This window comes from Pholcus phalangioides, unplaced genomic scaffold, assembly GCF_987345545.1.
Source record: "Pholcus phalangioides strain wild (caught in Gottingen) unplaced genomic scaffold, Ppha-v1.0 ptg000039l_1, whole genome shotgun sequence".
In the NCBI taxonomy this organism is placed as follows: domain Eukaryota; kingdom Metazoa; phylum Arthropoda; class Arachnida; order Araneae; family Pholcidae; genus Pholcus; species Pholcus phalangioides.
In genome coordinates, this window is record NW_028301625.1 from 30,440,738 (window position 1) to 30,458,742 (window position 18,005).

An 18,005-nucleotide genomic window follows, 5' to 3' on the forward strand; every position below is an offset into this window, starting at 1 on the left:
CAGAATTTGTTAACTTTTACCTGTTCTGACTTTAAACGTGAAAACTGTTACTGATTTATTTTAAAAGTCTATGCGCAATTTTATACATTAAAAGTTGTATAAATTAAAAACACCTCTAAAAAAATCATAATCATACAGTGTCTCACAATCAGGGTCTCATCTGGCCCACAATATTTCATAGCACAGGGTCAAACAATCCCAGAATAAGTTCAGAAATAAAAATTTCTTACATAAATTTCAAATGGTGCTCAAGCCAGGCATCCCCAGGGGTCTAAAACACTCCCAATAAAAAGTTTTTTTTAAATCGCAATACTTTGGTCAAAATGTAGCAAGCGAATAATTAGTGATGAAACCATGCAATATTTTCACCTTGATGGTTTTGTGTTATGTGAAGAACATGAATTTACAGTATAGTACTATTCAAATAAAACAAAGTATATAAATAGTATATTACCTGAATATAATGAGTGCATGCATTCTAATAAAACTTTTCTCTAAATTTTTTGCAGGAAAAGCAAACGGAAAATAGATGAAACAAAAGTAAGTGTATCGGGTCAATTGCTGAAGGTACATGAAGATGGTTCTCTCCTTGTAGAAATCAACAAAAGCGAAGGGCAAATAGGATTTCATGTGGCACACGGAAAACTAAAAAACCATAAAGGTAAAGTCAACTATTCAAACACTGAGAAAATATGCTTGACACCTTATTTTGGTAGTTACATCTATACTGTACAGCATAAAAAGTATAAAATGTTACAGATGGCGAGTAAAAAAAAAATTCTCATTTAGAGTTGAATGCCGCAGGGCTTAATCCTTAAATGCATAGCTTTGCATGTTTGCAAAGGGTCCTTTAAATAGACGGCTTTTCTCAGCCCGAGATATCAAGGAAACAGTTATTTTCCGGATATTACGCTGAGGTGAACTCGGAAAAAAAAGTCATCACGTCTCCGCCGGGACTCGAACCCAGGCGCCCGGGTGGGACAGCATAATATCCGGAAAATAATTGTTTCCTTGATATCTCGGGGTGAGAAAAAGCCATCTATGTCTCTCTAAACCGTCCCACCCGGGGGCCATTTCCTGAAGTTAAGAGAGGCTACTACTGCCTCTACTTCAGCGACGCACGCCACAATGCGTGAAATAAGGAAGGCAGGGTCATGTCTCCAGTGGTGTAGATGGTAGCATGCTTGCCCAGTATACAAGAGGGCCTGGGTTCGAGTCCCGGCGGAGATATGATGACTTTTCTTTCAGAGTTCATCTCAGCATAATATCCGGAAAATAACTGTTTCTTTGGTCCTTTTCAAATGTTCATTACTGCAGCTAGTTTGAAGATAAAATTTCAGAATCACCTTTGCATATAAGGCGAGGCTATATTCTTTACATTTTGAATTTGCTGGTAGATGTCTAATGTCAATAACTGTTGCAGAGAATATGTGGCTGTAATTTTGTTAACATGTTTTGTTTGTGCATTTTTTTTTACCTTGAAGTTTACAAACCAAATTTTTTTCTTGCTATAATTTGAAACCCAAAGGTAGTTAAATATTTGGAAAGTAATATATTACTTCAATACATTTATTGCCCATGTGACTTTTGAGGCTCTGTATAAGCAGTAAAATTTGAAATAGATTTTTTTAAAATGATTTTTTTTTTCAGCTTTCTATGTGTCGTTACAAAAAAAAATCATGCATTTAAGAACATAGGCTTGGTTAGGGAGGGAATGTAGAGACGAAGCTACACACACACACACACACATGCTCTTGTTGGTACACAAAGTTTGAGCTATAGAAAGACTTGATTTCTTGAATATGTTTAGATTGGAATTAGGGATGAGACAAATAGTGATTTTACTGCATACTCAATGTTTTGATGGAATATCAATTTTCTTAAAATTCGTTACAATTATAAATAAAATGTGTTTTTAATTGACAATAAAATTATTGAAAATTTCAAATGATTGAAGTTGAATTATAACTATGCAATTGAAAGATTCCTATTTCCGTGATACTGGCGATCAAATTTAACAATGATATATTAATATTGTATTTTAAAGTCAATTTTTTTAAGGACCTTACGATTTCACATTTAATTAAGAAAAATGTTAACCATTATTTAGTCTTAACTAGTAATGCAACATAAAATTTATGGCTCATTTTGTTTTTCCTCTTAAGATGTTTTCTTTTCCCTTTTTAGTTTAGTAGATAATAATTTAACTTGTTTTAGGAACTGCCCAAATTTCAAAGCAACTTTCATAAAACAGTAAGAAGCACGAGGTATTACATTATCTTGTCTAGATACATCCTTCAGTAGTGAACTTGTGCTCACTTTCACCTTATTTCTGTAGGATTCTATTTTCCCTATCCTAGAAATTCACCCTGACATAACCTCACGAAGGAGATATACACCCCACTATGAAATATAATCAGTAAATTTTAAATTTATGCAAAAAATTCCAATTAATATAATTTTTTTTAATTATTTTGATGTACTTAAGTTTAGACATTCGGGAAGGCCAAATACCAGATTGTAACCGAATATATATATATATATTTGTCCTATCTCTAATTGAAAGAATGCAGCTGCTGGGGAAGAAGATATGATGGAAGTGTTTAAAATTTTCAATGGGGTGTATAGGATGAAATAATCACGAGTTATTAATACACCACTTATCAACTGCTTCGACAAGGGGGGACACCAGTACCATTTAGTAAGGAATAACTCCTGGGCACTAACTCCAGGTTGAGGTATTGCAGGGAGTCTCTCTAATAGGGTTGTCAATAAATGGAACAGCTTACCTCTGGGGAGTGTGAATTCTAACACAATCAACACGTTTAAATATCAGGCCTAGAAGTGAAAATTTGAAAAAAAAAAGTAGGAAAAATAGGAACACCACCGACAAAAAATAGGAAAAAAATAGGAAGGAAAAAATGTAATTCCGAAATTATCGTGGCATTTAAAAATGTTGTGTCATTAAGATTCATACCTTATATATTTTAATTATAGTATTATCTCTCTATTGATATTTCAAGAAACCCAATCACACACACTCTCTCTCTCTAACAAACTTGAAAATCTTTCATTTCCACAGAATGTGGGATCAAAAACAATGCAAATGGAAGAACTAAAAAGAAATTAATCAAATTTCTACTGTTCCTTGAAAAGTCCACTTAATGATGATCTTTTGATCCATTCCCCCCCCCCCCGGTTTTGAAATTTTGAAAAACTGTCTAGGTGCCATAGAAATGTAGAGCATGCATGCTTGACCCATTGCCCACGGGCTAAATGTGGCCCCAGAGTCATCTGTTGTGGCCCACATTTTCAAACCTAATTTTGTAAAAATGAACTAAGCGATACACTTCCAGATCGTTCAAGAGACCCTGCGGCAGTTTCAGGTCATTCAAGTGGCTGGCATCACATTTACAGATCACCACGGCACAGTTTGATTGCTCAAGTTACCCGAGCTTTTGTTCCACTTCACTTAAGTGAGCTGTGCCACATTCCTAGATCACTTGAGTGACATGCGACACTGTTCCCCAACACTTAAGTGACTCACGGCAGAGTTCCAGACCACTCAAGTGACCCGAGGTACATTTTCATGTTATTCAAGTGACCCATGGCACATTTACACGTCATTCAAGTGACCCCGCAGCACAATTTCTGATCATTAAATATTTTGCAGCATATTTAGAGATCACCGTGGCACAGTTCCAGAACACTCAATTGACCCATGAAACTTTTAAAGATCACTCAATGACCAGCGCCGCAGTTCCACATTCTTTCAGTGTGCTGCGGCACATTCCCGGATCATTTAGGTGACCCGCGGAAAATTTACTGATCACCGCGGCACAGTTCCAGAGTACTCAATTGACCCAAACATATTTACAGGTCAGCTTAAGTGACCCGCGACACATTTCAAAATCAATGAAATGGCCCACACTCTACTGAATGTTGAACACCCTTGATGTAACCACTCCTGGAGTTACATTACATCCGAAGGATACAATGATTAGAATGGCCCGCATATGTTCATGAATGAACATATCGTCAATAGCATACGCACGAACCTAGTATGCCTTGAAACAAACATGCTAACCCATGACCCTCGGAGTCATCTCACGTGGCCCAGGACAAATAACAAAACCACACAAGTGGCCCACGAACGACCATCAAATCATTTAAGTGGGACACATTTCCAGGTTACTACAGTGGCTTGCGGCACATTTGCAGATCATTCAAGCTACCAACAGTATATATCCATTCCAGATCAGCTAAGTGACCCCAAGCACATTTCCAAATCACTTGAGCGGCCTGCAGCAAACCCCCAGTTCACTTAAGTGGCATGTAGTTCAGTTGCAGATTACTGTAAGTGACTGGAGGCACATTTGGCACATGGCAAGCTTCGAGATCACTTGAGTGGCTCACAGCACACAGATCACCTAATGGTCTACGATACATTAATACTAAGTGGTTCAATGCATTTCTTAGATTATTTTAGTGGCGCTCTTCACACTTTTCCAGGCCATTCAAGTGGCCCGCTGCGCACTTGCAGATCATCCAAGTGACTTCCGGTACATTTCCAGATGACACAAACGGCTCGCGGTACATTTCCAGATGACACAAACGGCTCGCGGCACACTTTCAGACCACCTGAATGACTCACGGTACATTTCAACTTAACTCAACCTTTTGAAGTGTGTGGGGCTACTTCATTAATTTGAAAACGTGTCGCGGGCCACTTAATTAAGTGACCTAGAACAGCGTCGCAGGTTATAAGTGTGATCTGTAAATGTGCCGCGAACCACTTGAGTGATACCTGTAAGCCACATAGGTAACCCTTGACCCGCGGTAAACACTTAGCCTGTGTGGACCAAATGTGGCCCTGGGGGTTCAGTTGCGGCCTGTCCCTCTCAAACCTAATTTTGTAAAAATGAACCAAGCGGCACATTCCAGACCATTTAAGCGATCCGTGGCACATTTAGAGATCCGTTGAGTAACATGTGACACAGTTTTAGAGCATTGGTGCGGTCACCAGTGCGGTTCTACATCACTCAAGTTATCCGCGGCACATTCCCAGATTACTCGAGTGATCCGCGGCATAATCACGGATCACTTGTATGACGCACGGCACAGGTTCAGAGCACTTAAGCGGCTCGCGACACATTTTCAGATCACTTAGATCCGCTAAGTATTTAGAAATCACTAAAGTGGCTCTGCAGGGGACTCATTAGGGAGAATTCACTAGTTTGTGGGCACCTGAACTAGAAAAGTTTTACTCGTTTTTGGCGCACCGAGTAAGATGCCATTAAGAATATTTAATATTTTTCTAAAGGGTGGTTGATGACGTAAGAGTATCCAATTCCCCCCCCCCCCCCCGCCATCAAAAGTCAGCAAATCGAAACCCCCACCGATGCTGACGTAATACTTGGATGACCCCGAACATAAAGACACCTGAAAGTTATTTTCTGAAGGTTAAAAAAAACTGGGTTCAGCTGGAGGCTAATCGGCTCGTCTCTCCCCACCCCCTCCTGTAAAACCAGGTTTTCCTAGGAGCAGGTTTTCTGTGCCGCGCGCAACGTGAATCACCCAGCGCGAAACGCCGTCCACTCACTAATAAGAAAAGCAGTACGACTGTTTTCCTACAGAGCGCAATGCGGCTCACGACAGCGCTTTACGTAGGGCGTGATTGGCGGACTGCTTCTAGAGGAGTTAAATGCGTCGTGTGCTGCGCGTTTTTCAGCGATCTTCTCATTTTTTGTGTTCTCTTTCCCTTCCCTTCAAACCGGGGCATGCAGCCGATAGAGTAGCTGACGCCAGGGTCATATAATATATAGCCGTCCTGAGTTGATGCGCCACGCTTGCAAAACACAAATGCGTAGCGTGATTATGCAACACATTTCTGCCGAAGCGAAATGATCCAGTTCGGTTCACGCGGCGCAGAAAGCCTACTCCTAGGAAAACCCGGCTTTTGGGACGAACGCTTCTTACGGGATCCCGGGAGAGAAACCTATACTTAAAAATTTTTTTCTCTCATGGAATATCTCTTGTGAGCCTGTTCCCCCCCCCCCCCCGCTTTTTTTTGCCTTCTTATTTACGGCAACCAATCTCGGAAACGGATTCGCTTTCCCCACTGGACTTCAGTTTTTACACTCAGTTTTAGCACTAAAGTCGCAGGGGCGAAAAGATACGCTTGTCGTCGTCCCCTTACTTTAGTGTGGAACTGAATTTTTTTTTTTCTTTTTTCTCTTCTTTTTCAGTAGCGAGTGATGTGAATAAAACGCATCAAAAAGGAAGATAAAGCAGTGACATTTTGCGGTTTCTCGGAGTTTCGTAGTGAGATATTGGCTGTAAACAAAAGAAGGGAGGGATAAAATAGGAATAGTAGGAGAGAATTGGGGTAAAAAAAGGACTATTGCGGGGCGAAAGTAGGAAGGACATTTCTAAAAAATAGGAGCGCTGCGAAGGATAGGAGTCTGAAATATGTAAGTATGATAATGTTAACGGTCTCATGTTTTTATTGTATATCGAGTGTGACCCTACTGCAACATTGATTCTAATCATCCCACTAATGTAAACATCCCAAAATGCCGTGATCGAATTTTATTCATAATCTTACGAATTTTGTGCTCCATAGATATTCATTGCGCAGTGAATCTAAGTCAATAACCACAGGCCCGTGTAAATGACAAGTCCAAGGAAACAAAGATAACAGTTAATTAATCTTTAATTATTAGGCTACTATAAATAAGGGCATTAAATATACGATTTACAAATAGAAGCTAGGATAGTGCATTACATAATTTCAATTTACATGGAGAGTGATAAATGGTTCGTAAAGTCGGAAGTGTGACTTACCCCAAATCCGGTGAAGATCAACTTCACTACGGCGTAGCTGCCCATCTCACACTTATCTTGTGGACTTCCACAACCTCTCTCTATCTCACTCACTCAGTCTCTCTCAATCTCTCTTTTAGTATCTCCCCCGTTTGTGTCCCTCAAACTTCATATATATATTTTTCTTTGGCTATCCGCCTACTCCTACCTATATTCCATAAACTTCATTTCATTCGCTAATTCCGATTTTCTTTTCTAAATTTTCTTTACCGAACTTCTCTTCACTTTACATTATTGGATAACATTTTCCTATGGACATGCGTTTCATTGGCTACTGCTATCCCTTTGGTTCGGTTGACGTTCCTGTGGGAACTATTCCCGGAATTCGCAAATCTCCTTTCACCTAATACCATCTGCTCTAACCCTGGACTTTCTCACGCTTTTACATGTATACAAAATTCTGACCAGCTGCAAATATCATTGAAATATGAGCGCGGCCGCTGAATTTTATTACCATATTCTTCTTATACAACTTATACCGATTTCTTTCATAGTGTCCTGCACCCTTTATGCGATTCATTTCAGTCCCCATATTTATAGATCTGTTTATCGCTACTTTTTATACTACTTCTTCGATTCTGTATTCCTTACGTGCTACGCGCCAAATTTATAGGTTTCTTTCATGATCCATATTCTTTGGGACTCTAACTCCTAACACCTGGATAACACCTGGCTGGTATGGCTTTGAAATACATAATTTCAAAGTCCATCCTTTCATACCATTATTCCTCGACCGATACGATTATTTAACTTTGCTAATTTCTTTACAGTATAACATTCCTCCCCCTGACGCTAAAATTTGCTTACAGCAAATTTTAAAGCTTCAATCAACTTATGAGAATATGGGGTTGTAAAGAGGACTATAGTTACTCACTGTACTACACTATTACTTGGGCTCTGCCAAAAACTGTTGGGGTAAGTCACCACTTTTTTTTTTTTTTTTTTTACAATATATTGAAACACGAAGAAATATGAATAGTTATCGAACATAAACATTGTATAAAATTTCCTATATATAATAAACATGAACTCAAGCAATGATATCAATTTCACCATCAACTTAATAGAAGATGAGGTATGGTACATGGCATAAAATCTTCTATGCATTAGAGCCACTCTATGACAGTCCAACCGCAAACACTATACTTATTCAGCTGCAAAGAGAACTTTTGGACTTTGTAGAAAATAGACAATCTCACATAAATAAAATTATCAAAAATATTTCTCCATCACCTGCATAAAATAGGGACATATTGACATTTTTTTTTTTTCATCATCTGAAAATCATTTGGTGAAAATATCAGCATTCTCCTGAAATATATAAATATAAAATATAGCACGTGTTTGTTTCCATGAGTATAACCATATCATCGTTTACAAAATGATAACATAGTGGAACAAGTGAATACAAATAGGAAGATAGTTAACATAATGAGTAATAGGAATCGCATCCCTTGCGATATAAAAGATGCAGTAATATTTGTCCATGGTGCAAACCAATGACTCGGCGATACATGGTTCGCATAAAAGGCCAAAGTTGATAAGTTCGGGTGGAGAATTTCGAGGTTGGGATTCTCCAAACAGAAAGTTAGGGGTTGACATGTATGAACTGTCCTTCCATATAAACACAGTTTATCCGATATGCACCTGGTTTCTGCTTTGAACTGCACCACTTGTTTTTCTGGCGTAGTTCCCAAATGTAGAGTACTTGTCGCCACCGTGATGCGTTGAAAACTCACTGACACTGTCCCTTCGGCACACGAACTATAGGCGACAAAGGTCAATCGTGCTAAAGGGTTGCACGAGTAACAACCTTCTGCTGTAATTTCTTCCGTATGGAATTTCGGGCACACTGTACGCCGTTCCATCACGATGTGGTAATCTTCGAATGACAGATGCACATTGACAGGTTTGCTGAACAACAATTCAGACATTAGCTGTTCATTTTCGTCAATATAAAAATAGTGGTAACCGATAGTGCGTGGTAATGCTGAGACTTTATTCTCGATCATTCTGTGGAGAGCCGACGTCACCATGTGACAATGTAGCACTTCTTCATAAGCGCTACACTGTATACTGTTCTCATCGAAGATGAAAGAATTCGTTAGCGAACTGTTAGCTTGAATTTGTCCAATAGCGTTGCCTTGAGGTACTCCTGCTGGAGCTGCATGTTCGATATACGCCTCCCTTTGTTTTCCTACTCGCATTATGAGTGAATTTTGCATTAACTGGGTTGGTTGATCGTACGCGCCAAGAATATGAATTTTAACACCTTTTGTCGTGGACATGACATGATTTGTGACCGTCGCTTGAGATGACGCGTTCATGCTCTCTGTAATTTCCAAATCATAAAAACACGAGTATCCCGTGACGGCCCGTACTTCATAAGTCCTTAAATGATCAGGGACTAGGAAGGCTCTATAAAACAAACAACCTTGGGAGTCAATGATTGTGCATGTTGAGGAACCCGAATCCATCGCTATACATCTGTTTATTCCTGGGTATTGTTTAGACTCAGTCGTTTCCGCAACAAAACTTTTAGCTGGAACACAATGCTCGCCCCATCCACACATAGTGTTTTGAGGACACGCTACTTGGGCGACGGTTTTCAGTTCGGTAGGAAACGTGAAGTATTGTCTCTGGGTATTCCAATTACACCTGACCTTGTTCAATTTTATACTTAGAGAAAATATATTATTTTTGTTTTCATCTTGGAACCACAAACACTGAGTGAATTTCAAATTCTCGAGGGTAATCGTGGCGTGTGTGGTAAGTTTACAAGTGTCTTTGTCATGCACATTTTCACATTCGGTAATCGTTGAAGTCACTATTAAATGGTTATTGCATGTGGTGTCTAGCGAGCATACTACCGATAATAAAGCGAACAGCACCAGCAGGGTCGCTGTTTGGTTAGGCATTCCAATCCCGTTTAAAAATTGTTGCGTTTGATCAACGGAGTGACGCAACCGGCGACCGACATGGACCCCTCCAATCATTGTTAATCTCGCTGTACCTCTAATTATGCTATAGGTGTGGTACACCACGCTGAAAACCGATTTGATAATTGTGAGAACAGTCGTCAATGCTGTTTTGAGATATATGACCATAATAGAAGTCATTAGTATACACAACGCATACACAGTATATTGTATGGTCGGAGGTAAACATCGTAAATGTTCAAAGGCCGCTACACAGAAAAGACATGGCAATTTCCGGCAAATGGTTCTACCATTGATACGTAATTCTTCTCTCATCGTTAATCCACCCTGTTCAGCCACAAATATAAATTGAAGGAGTCCCGGAAATCTGAGGAAATTCTCGGGCACCACTGCTTGCTTAACGGAATTATTGAAGTGAACAATTTCTTCTAGTCCTTCCTTCCTTACTATTAAAACACCCGATGTAGAAACTCTGACTACAGGGTCATGAAATTCGATAAATTGTCCGTTATGATTAAAAATGGCTTCTTCTTGATCTAACAAAGCGCGGCGATGGCACTTGTGCACACTAGGAATAAGATCTAGAAAGAGAAAAGTTGCGGTGTGTGTGTGTTTTTTTTTTTTTTGTTTTTTTTTTGTACTGATTCTTAGTGAGTAAGGAAAGTCACCTTCCTATATACAAACCAGATTATATTAGATATCTCTCTCCATGAATATATTAAAGTTAAAATGGCAACAAAATGTTACCATTTACTATTTGCTTATTAATTAATAGTAATGACATTCAATAGTTTCTGAGCTAGCGAATCTGCGATTCGGTCCAGAACAGTCTTTTCGGATTCTTGGTAATCACTTGGTTGTGATATCCAAGAAATGAATTTTTCAGCCATGGTTGCATCATTTTCTACATGACTGTTACCGCTATTGGACGCATTAGAATTTTCTACCGAATTACTGTCCGTCCTTTGATCAATAATATTTAACTTCTGTACTCGACCATATTCATCCCGCGGTCGAAGATTATAATGGGACTCTTCTCTTATATTTCCGGAACTTTCCCTTTCAATCGATTCTTGCTCACCCCCCATTTCATTTTCGTCTATAAAAGGAAGGTCATCCCAAGCAATAGAAAAATTCTGTGGGGAGACATTCGGTTCGGCGCCTGTGTTGTCCCCCTGGTCATCTGTAACTGGTATTGTGTTATTTTTTGGGTATTGGTATGAATAGAGAAACTCGGGGAGATCCAAAAAGGCACTGTCGTCATTGTTGCTTTCTGTAGCTTGCGGTATTTCCGTATTTTCGTCCTGAGTCGTTTCTTGTCCTTCGTCTGCGGAATTCTCATCCTCTATTATTTCCGGGTAAGGTTCATAGGGTCTTTCTAATTGAATTTTCGTTAATCTGTCACTATGTACGCATTGACTAGGTTTCTCTGGTTTATAAATATGTTTTATACAAAATAGTACTGGTGATTTTTGTTCAACAATACGGTAAGGACCTGAAGATAATCTGCATAATTTACGATTAACTCCTTTCTTAAGTAAACCCGGATTATATAAATAAACCATATCACCTAATTTCAACTTTTTATCGAATGCGGTTTTCTCCCGATATTGCTCTTGCTGCTCAGCCGCTGCAAGCATACTTGTCCGCACAAATTCGTGCGCTTTTTGCAACTTTGGTAGCAATTGAAGAACATAATCTTCATGCGTATAGTAATTAAAAGTTTGGGGTTCTTTCAATAACTCCTCCGCTGTATTCATGTCTTTCCCAAAAAGGACAAAATATGGACTTTCTTTCAGTACCGCATGTACAGCGCTCCGGTAGGACATGAGAACATGGGGTAAAAGATCATCCCATTCATTTGATTCGTCTAAAAGGCATGATAAGGTATGCGTTAAGGTAGCGTGACACCTCTCATTAGAACTATTTGTTTGCGGATGTAACGCGGATGTTGAAAGTGGTTTTATTTTAAGCTTTTCCAGCATTGCTCGGAAAACTGACTTATGTAAGTTGGATCCCCTATCAGTGAGACAAAATTGCGGTCGGCCATAACGCGCAATTATTTCCGAATAAAATGTCCGTGCTAAGGTCTCGGACTTGATGTCAGGTAACGCTACTGCTTCAATAAATTTACTAAAATTATCCATCATCACCAATATGTATCTATTACCGTGCGAAGTTATATGAAAAGGACCCATTATATCAACCGACACTAATTGAAATGGCTCCGTAGGGATAAAATTACGTTGTAATGAAGCCTTTTTACGCGGGTCATGACTACGCCTTTCTAAACAAATACGACAAGTATTGACATGAATTTGACAGTCTCTGTAATAGCCGGGCCAAAAATACTGACTCCTGAGGCGCTGAAAAGTTTTGTCAAATCCCATGTGACTGCTTAAATTGTCGTGTATTTCCGTTAATATTTCATTACGCAAAACTAGGGGTATTACCACCTGTTCGATATAATCATCCCTGATGGGACGGATATCTTTAGATGCATAATGACATAAAAGACCATTTTTCATGAAATAAGCGTCACCCATCTTTTTAACTGGTTCCTCGTTTTGCCCAGTTAACATGTCAATAATAGGTTTTAATTGAGCATCGCGTCTTTGCTGTTCACGGATTCGTTGTTCTAATGATGAATGGTCGGTCGTTACAGTATTTATAGCACGGCTCAAACAATCTGGTGCTTGATTCGACTGTCCAGCAACGTGCTCGACTTGAAAATCATATTCGGCCAAATTCAAACACCACCTGGTCAGCCGAGGGTTTTTTGTCTTAAGCGAAATTAGGTATTGGAGTGGTCGATGATCGCTCTTTACCCGAAATCGTCTCCCAATTAAATAGGGCCTAAAATAGTTTATCCCCTCCATGATAGCAAGTAATTCTTGCTCCACTGCTGGATAATTTTGTTCCGCGGGTTTAAATTTACGGGACATGTACGCTATGGGGTGATTACCTCCATCATACTCTTGATACAAACAACACCCAATTCCTATTTTGCTGGCATCCGCGGACATAATAAATTCCTTGGTAAAGTCGGGAAATGCCAGTACGGGTGGGTTTCGTAGCGCTTGCTGAAGATATTTAAAAGCTTCTTGCTGCCTTTGGCCCCATATAAAATTTACATTTTTCTTAGTTAATTCAGTAAGGGGTTTGGCAATGTCAGAGTAAAATGGTATGAACTTCTTAAAAAAATTACACATGCCCAGGAAACGTCGAACTTCCTTTACCGTCCGTGGTTGTGGAAATTCGTCGATAGCTTTAACATTATCCGTGTGGGGACGAATTCCATTTTGCGAAATTATATGACCTAAATATTTAATCTCGGTTTGAAAGAATTTACATTTCTTCGGTGCAAGCTTTAAATTGTACTTCTCGAGTAATTTAAATACTCTGACCAGTTTCTGTAAATGTGACTCAAGATCCGGACTAGCAATTAATATATCGTCAATGAAACAATGTATATAATCATCATTTAATTCTGATAGAAGACTATTAGCCAATTTTTGGAAAGCCACAGCACTATTCTTCATCCCCATCGGCAAACAATTGAATTGGAAACAACCCTCCTCATTACGGAAGGAAACTAGGGGTCTATCCTCTTCGGCGAGTTCAAGCTGATAATATGCACTACAAAGATCCAGGCTGCTAAAATATTTGGCTCCCTTTAGTTGTGCCAAAATGTCCTGGATTAAAGGTAATGCATACTCATCCGATTTGATTGCTTCATTTGTCCGTCTAAGATCGACAACCATGCGGTAGGTATTTTGTTCTCGTTTTCTCACCATGATTGTCGGTGCGGGGTGAGAACTGACACAAGGCTCAATTATTTTACTCTGCAACATGTCGTTAATTTGTTTCCTCATCTCTCCTCGTAAGTGATAAGGTGTCCGATATATCGGTGACTTTTTTATTTCCTGATCTGACCACGAGATTTTATATTTGCCAAGAGACGTGCGCCCAATTTCACTGATATCGCGGGCGAAAACATGGGCATAGCTCAAAAGCAAAAGGGTTAGTTTCCTTTTGATCCCTGGTGGCAAGTCACCTAAGTCAAAGTCCTGTTCTGTTAATTTATTTAATTTCTTATTCTCCAATGGTATTGGAGGTTCACCTATTTCGTCACAATCGATTACTGAAACTCTTCCCAGCTTCGTACCTTTACTTACATGTTTATGATGTTGTGACACATTGGCAATTAACACATTAATTTTCCCATGCTCATCGACCTTTCCCACTGAATGGGCCACCCATACTGAATTTGTCATATTCCTATTTCTTGGTGAAACTTCTACCTCATTTCCACATTGAAGTTGTGGAACCTTCACTGATATAATTTTAGACGATCGCGCCGGTAACCACAGTTTTTCGCTCAATGTGATATTTACACTACTACTGCCATTAGGAGTCGCACCTGGTGTACCTACTAATAAGGGGATATTCGTAGACTGATTACGCAAACATCCACTTCCTACATCCAAAATAAACTTTCCCGATTTTATAAAGTGAAAACCTAAAATGACCTTATACTCTTTACTGAGCTCATAGTCGGAAACATATACTTTCTGATTAATTGTAAAAGATCCAACTTCTATAGGTACACTAAAACATGAATTATGGGGCAGTGTTTGTCCCGTGACACCACGAATTTCAATCTTATCATTTAGTATCTCTTGACATTGCGCATTATTTACAATTCTTTGCATGAGAATGGGATCAATGACACTTATACAAGCCCCGGAATCCACGAGAGCGGGGAATTCGAGTGAACCCACTCGTACTATTATAATAGGTAGGTTATGGCCTAAAATTTCCGGTTGGTTAAGGAAGGATACGCAGTTTTTGTGTAGTTGGCCTCCCCTACCCAAAAATTGTCACTGCCTCTCCGTTTGCTGACCGTTCCTGCTCTGACTTCTATAATTCCCTCTTCGGGAGGAAAAGTTTGCTCTATTCATTGGAGTAGGCCTCCTCGGAAAAACGCTGACATTCGGACAATGTCGAATGAAGTGTGCGCTTGATCCACATTGAAAACAGGCGCGGTTGCCTTGTTGGGGCGCTCTAGCTAAAGGCCGTGGTGGGTTATTGTATCGTTGGGGAAAGTTACGAGTGTGGGATTGTTGATTATGAATGGGAGCGAAACTGCTCCTATTGTGAGACCCTTTTACCTCTCTCATCTCCTTGGAGAGTTCCTCAAGTTTAGTACGCTGTTGTACCGACTCATTCATAATTTCGGCCATCATTGATTGCAAAGATGCGAAATCGAAATTTGACTGCGGCTGTTGACTCGAGGCTACATTAACTGTCCCGAATGAACGGCAAAGACCTTCATTGTTTTCTATTAACGTGGCGATTTTAATCGCCGTTGCTAGATCTTGGGGATCCTGGTTTAACACACTTTTTTGAATTCGGGGATTAAGTCCCGCTAGAAATTGGGATAATTTTGTGCGGTCGGCGAGACGCTCCACTTCCGGGCTAGAAAAATTTGCCCCCTCAAGGAAACCGAAAGCCGCATTCTTGATTCGTGAAGCGAATTCTTTGACGTTCTCATTTGCCTTCTGTTTACAACCCGTGAAATTTTGCAAATGATATGTTAAGGGAAATTCGTTGTGGAAAAACTTCACAAATTCAGTTTTGAAACATTCATAATTTGCCGGATCTCAGTTCCGGACTGGTGGCAACAAATTCGGCAGCGCGCCCTTTCAATTTTGATTTCAGGACAATTAATTTTTCATTATCCTGCCAGTCTGCTAATTTTGCCGTATCCTCTAGGGATTCAATGAAATATTCGGCCGAAAACGACGGTTCTGAACCGGAAAAATTTGCGATTAGCCCTAAATAGCCAGTGATTGTGTTAACCTTTACTTGGGGTGCTTCACCCGATGAATGCACCACACTACTTCCACCGTGATTAGGCATTGTAATATACCGCTTACGAAAAGTTATTGAATATTAATATGAAATTACGTTATATATTAATGCAACCTTGGACTCACATTGACACGGTACTGGTCTGAGGCACCATTGTCAACGAGTGGCCTTGTTTATATTGTAACGGGTGTGACCCTACTGCAACATTGATTCTAATCATCCCACTAATGTAAACATCCCAAAATGCCGTGATCGAATTTTATTCATAATCTTACGAATTTTGTGCTCCATAGATATTCATTGCGCAGTGAATCTAAGTCAATAACCACAGGCCCGTGTAAATGACAAGTCCAAGGAAACAAAGATAACAGTTAATTAATCTTTAATTATTAGGCTACTATAAATAAGGGCATTAAATATACGATTTACAAATAGAAGCTAGGATAGTGCATTACATAATTTCAATTTACATGGAGAGTGATAAAGTGTGACTTACCCCAAATCCGGTGAAGATCAACTTCACTACGGCGTAGCTGCCCATCTCACACTTATCTTGTGGACTTCCACAACCTCTCTCTATCTCACTCACTCAGTCTCTCTCAATCTCTCTTTTAGTATCTCCCCCGTTTATGTCCCTCAAACTTCATATATATATTTTTCTTTGGCTATCCGCCTACTCCTACCTATATTCCATAAACTTCATTTCATTCGCTAATTCCGATTTTCTTTTCTAAATTTTCTTTACCGAACTTCTCTTCACTTTACATTATTGGATAACATTTTCCTATGGACATGCGTTTCATTGGCTACTGCTATCCCTTTGGTTCGGTTGACGTTCCTGTGGGAACTATTCCCGGAATTCGCAAATCTCCTTTCACCTAATACCATCTGCTCTAACCCTGGACTTTCTCACGCTTTTACATGTATACAAAATTCTGACCAGCTGCAAATATCATTGAAATATGAGCGCGGCCGCTGAATTTTATTACCATATTCTTTTTATACAACTTATACCGATTTCTTTCATAGTGTCCTGCACCCTTTATGCGATTCATTTCAGTCCCCATATTTATAGATCTGCTTATCGCTACTTTTTATACTACTTCTTCGATTCTGTATTCCTTACGTGCTAAGCGCCAAATTTATAGGTTTCTTTCATGATCCATATTCTTTGGGACTCTAACTCCTAACACCTGGATAACACCTGGCTGGTATGGCTTTGAAATACATAATTTCAAAGTCCATCCTTTCATACCATTATTCCTCGACCGATACGATTATTTAACTTTGCTAATTTCTTTACAGTATAACAATAAATTGAGAAGCTATTCATACTTACAACCTTATTTTTTTGGGCAGTGTATTATATATTACTTTTTTTAATGATATATATGCTCTAATATTGGGGGTTACTGTATTTTAGTTATATTTAGCATCCATATTTTTTATGGGCCACCTCATTGGGCAATTTGCCTGTTGTGGCCTCTGTGCGTGCATATAAGGATTAAAAATTTTGCATCCTTCTATAATATTTGTATTCAATGTGTAGCTTTAGACACATACCTGTACATTGATATAAAATCAAATGATTAAAAAAAGTTTTCATGCATTATTTACAAAGTGGGGGAGAAGACTTCTGCAGCCCCAAAGCCTGGCTTTTACTATCTATTATTCAGACAGCAATATTCAAAGATGACCTAGCTGGGGAATATGCGTGTGTTTAGAGCAGTTTCCAAACTTTTTGTTCCCTCGCCCCTTCTCCAGAAATTTTTTTCTCTCATCGCCTCTTACTCAAGTGAACCTATAGGATCCTATGTTAAACCATTAGCTTTTATCACCCTATGGACCATTCCATCACCCACCAGGGGGTGATATTGCACATTTTGGTGAAACACTGGTTTAAAGGCTCTTGTGAAAGGCAAGGAAAGAAATTTTGTCAGAGGCAGGGAACAGGTTAGAAAAGTCTGCACATTCTAAAGTAGTCAACATTAGAACAAATCTAACTGGCAGATATCATCACTGAACTTTATTGTATAAAAGTGAAACTAAAATTATAATTCATGTCCATTTTTTTTGTGAATGTTTTTTTGTATATAATGTGTTGACATTGATGTCAACCATCAATGATGAAATCATTGAAACCATTTCAATCATGAAACCAAAAAAAAAAAACCCTATTTTATTTGAATATACAAGTTTATTTTTATGGGTGTTTCTCACAGTAAATGAATTAGTGTTTGATGTACTCAATGAGTTCACACAAAAAGACAAAAAATAGATTATAGCAATATAACATATTTTAAA

General features: G+C 39.1%; 1 protein-coding gene across 1 annotated transcript in view; it reads left to right on the forward strand.

The window, feature by feature from the left end:
• LOC149065824 (uncharacterized) overlaps positions 1-18,005 on the forward strand; it is a 47,246-nt gene that overhangs the window by 28,147 nt on the left and 1,094 nt on the right. The window contains exon 8 of the mRNA XM_089253886.1: positions 510-661. Coding sequence (XP_089110012.1) covers positions 510-661 — 152 coding nt within the window. The remainder of the gene's footprint in view (positions 1-509; positions 662-18,005) is intronic.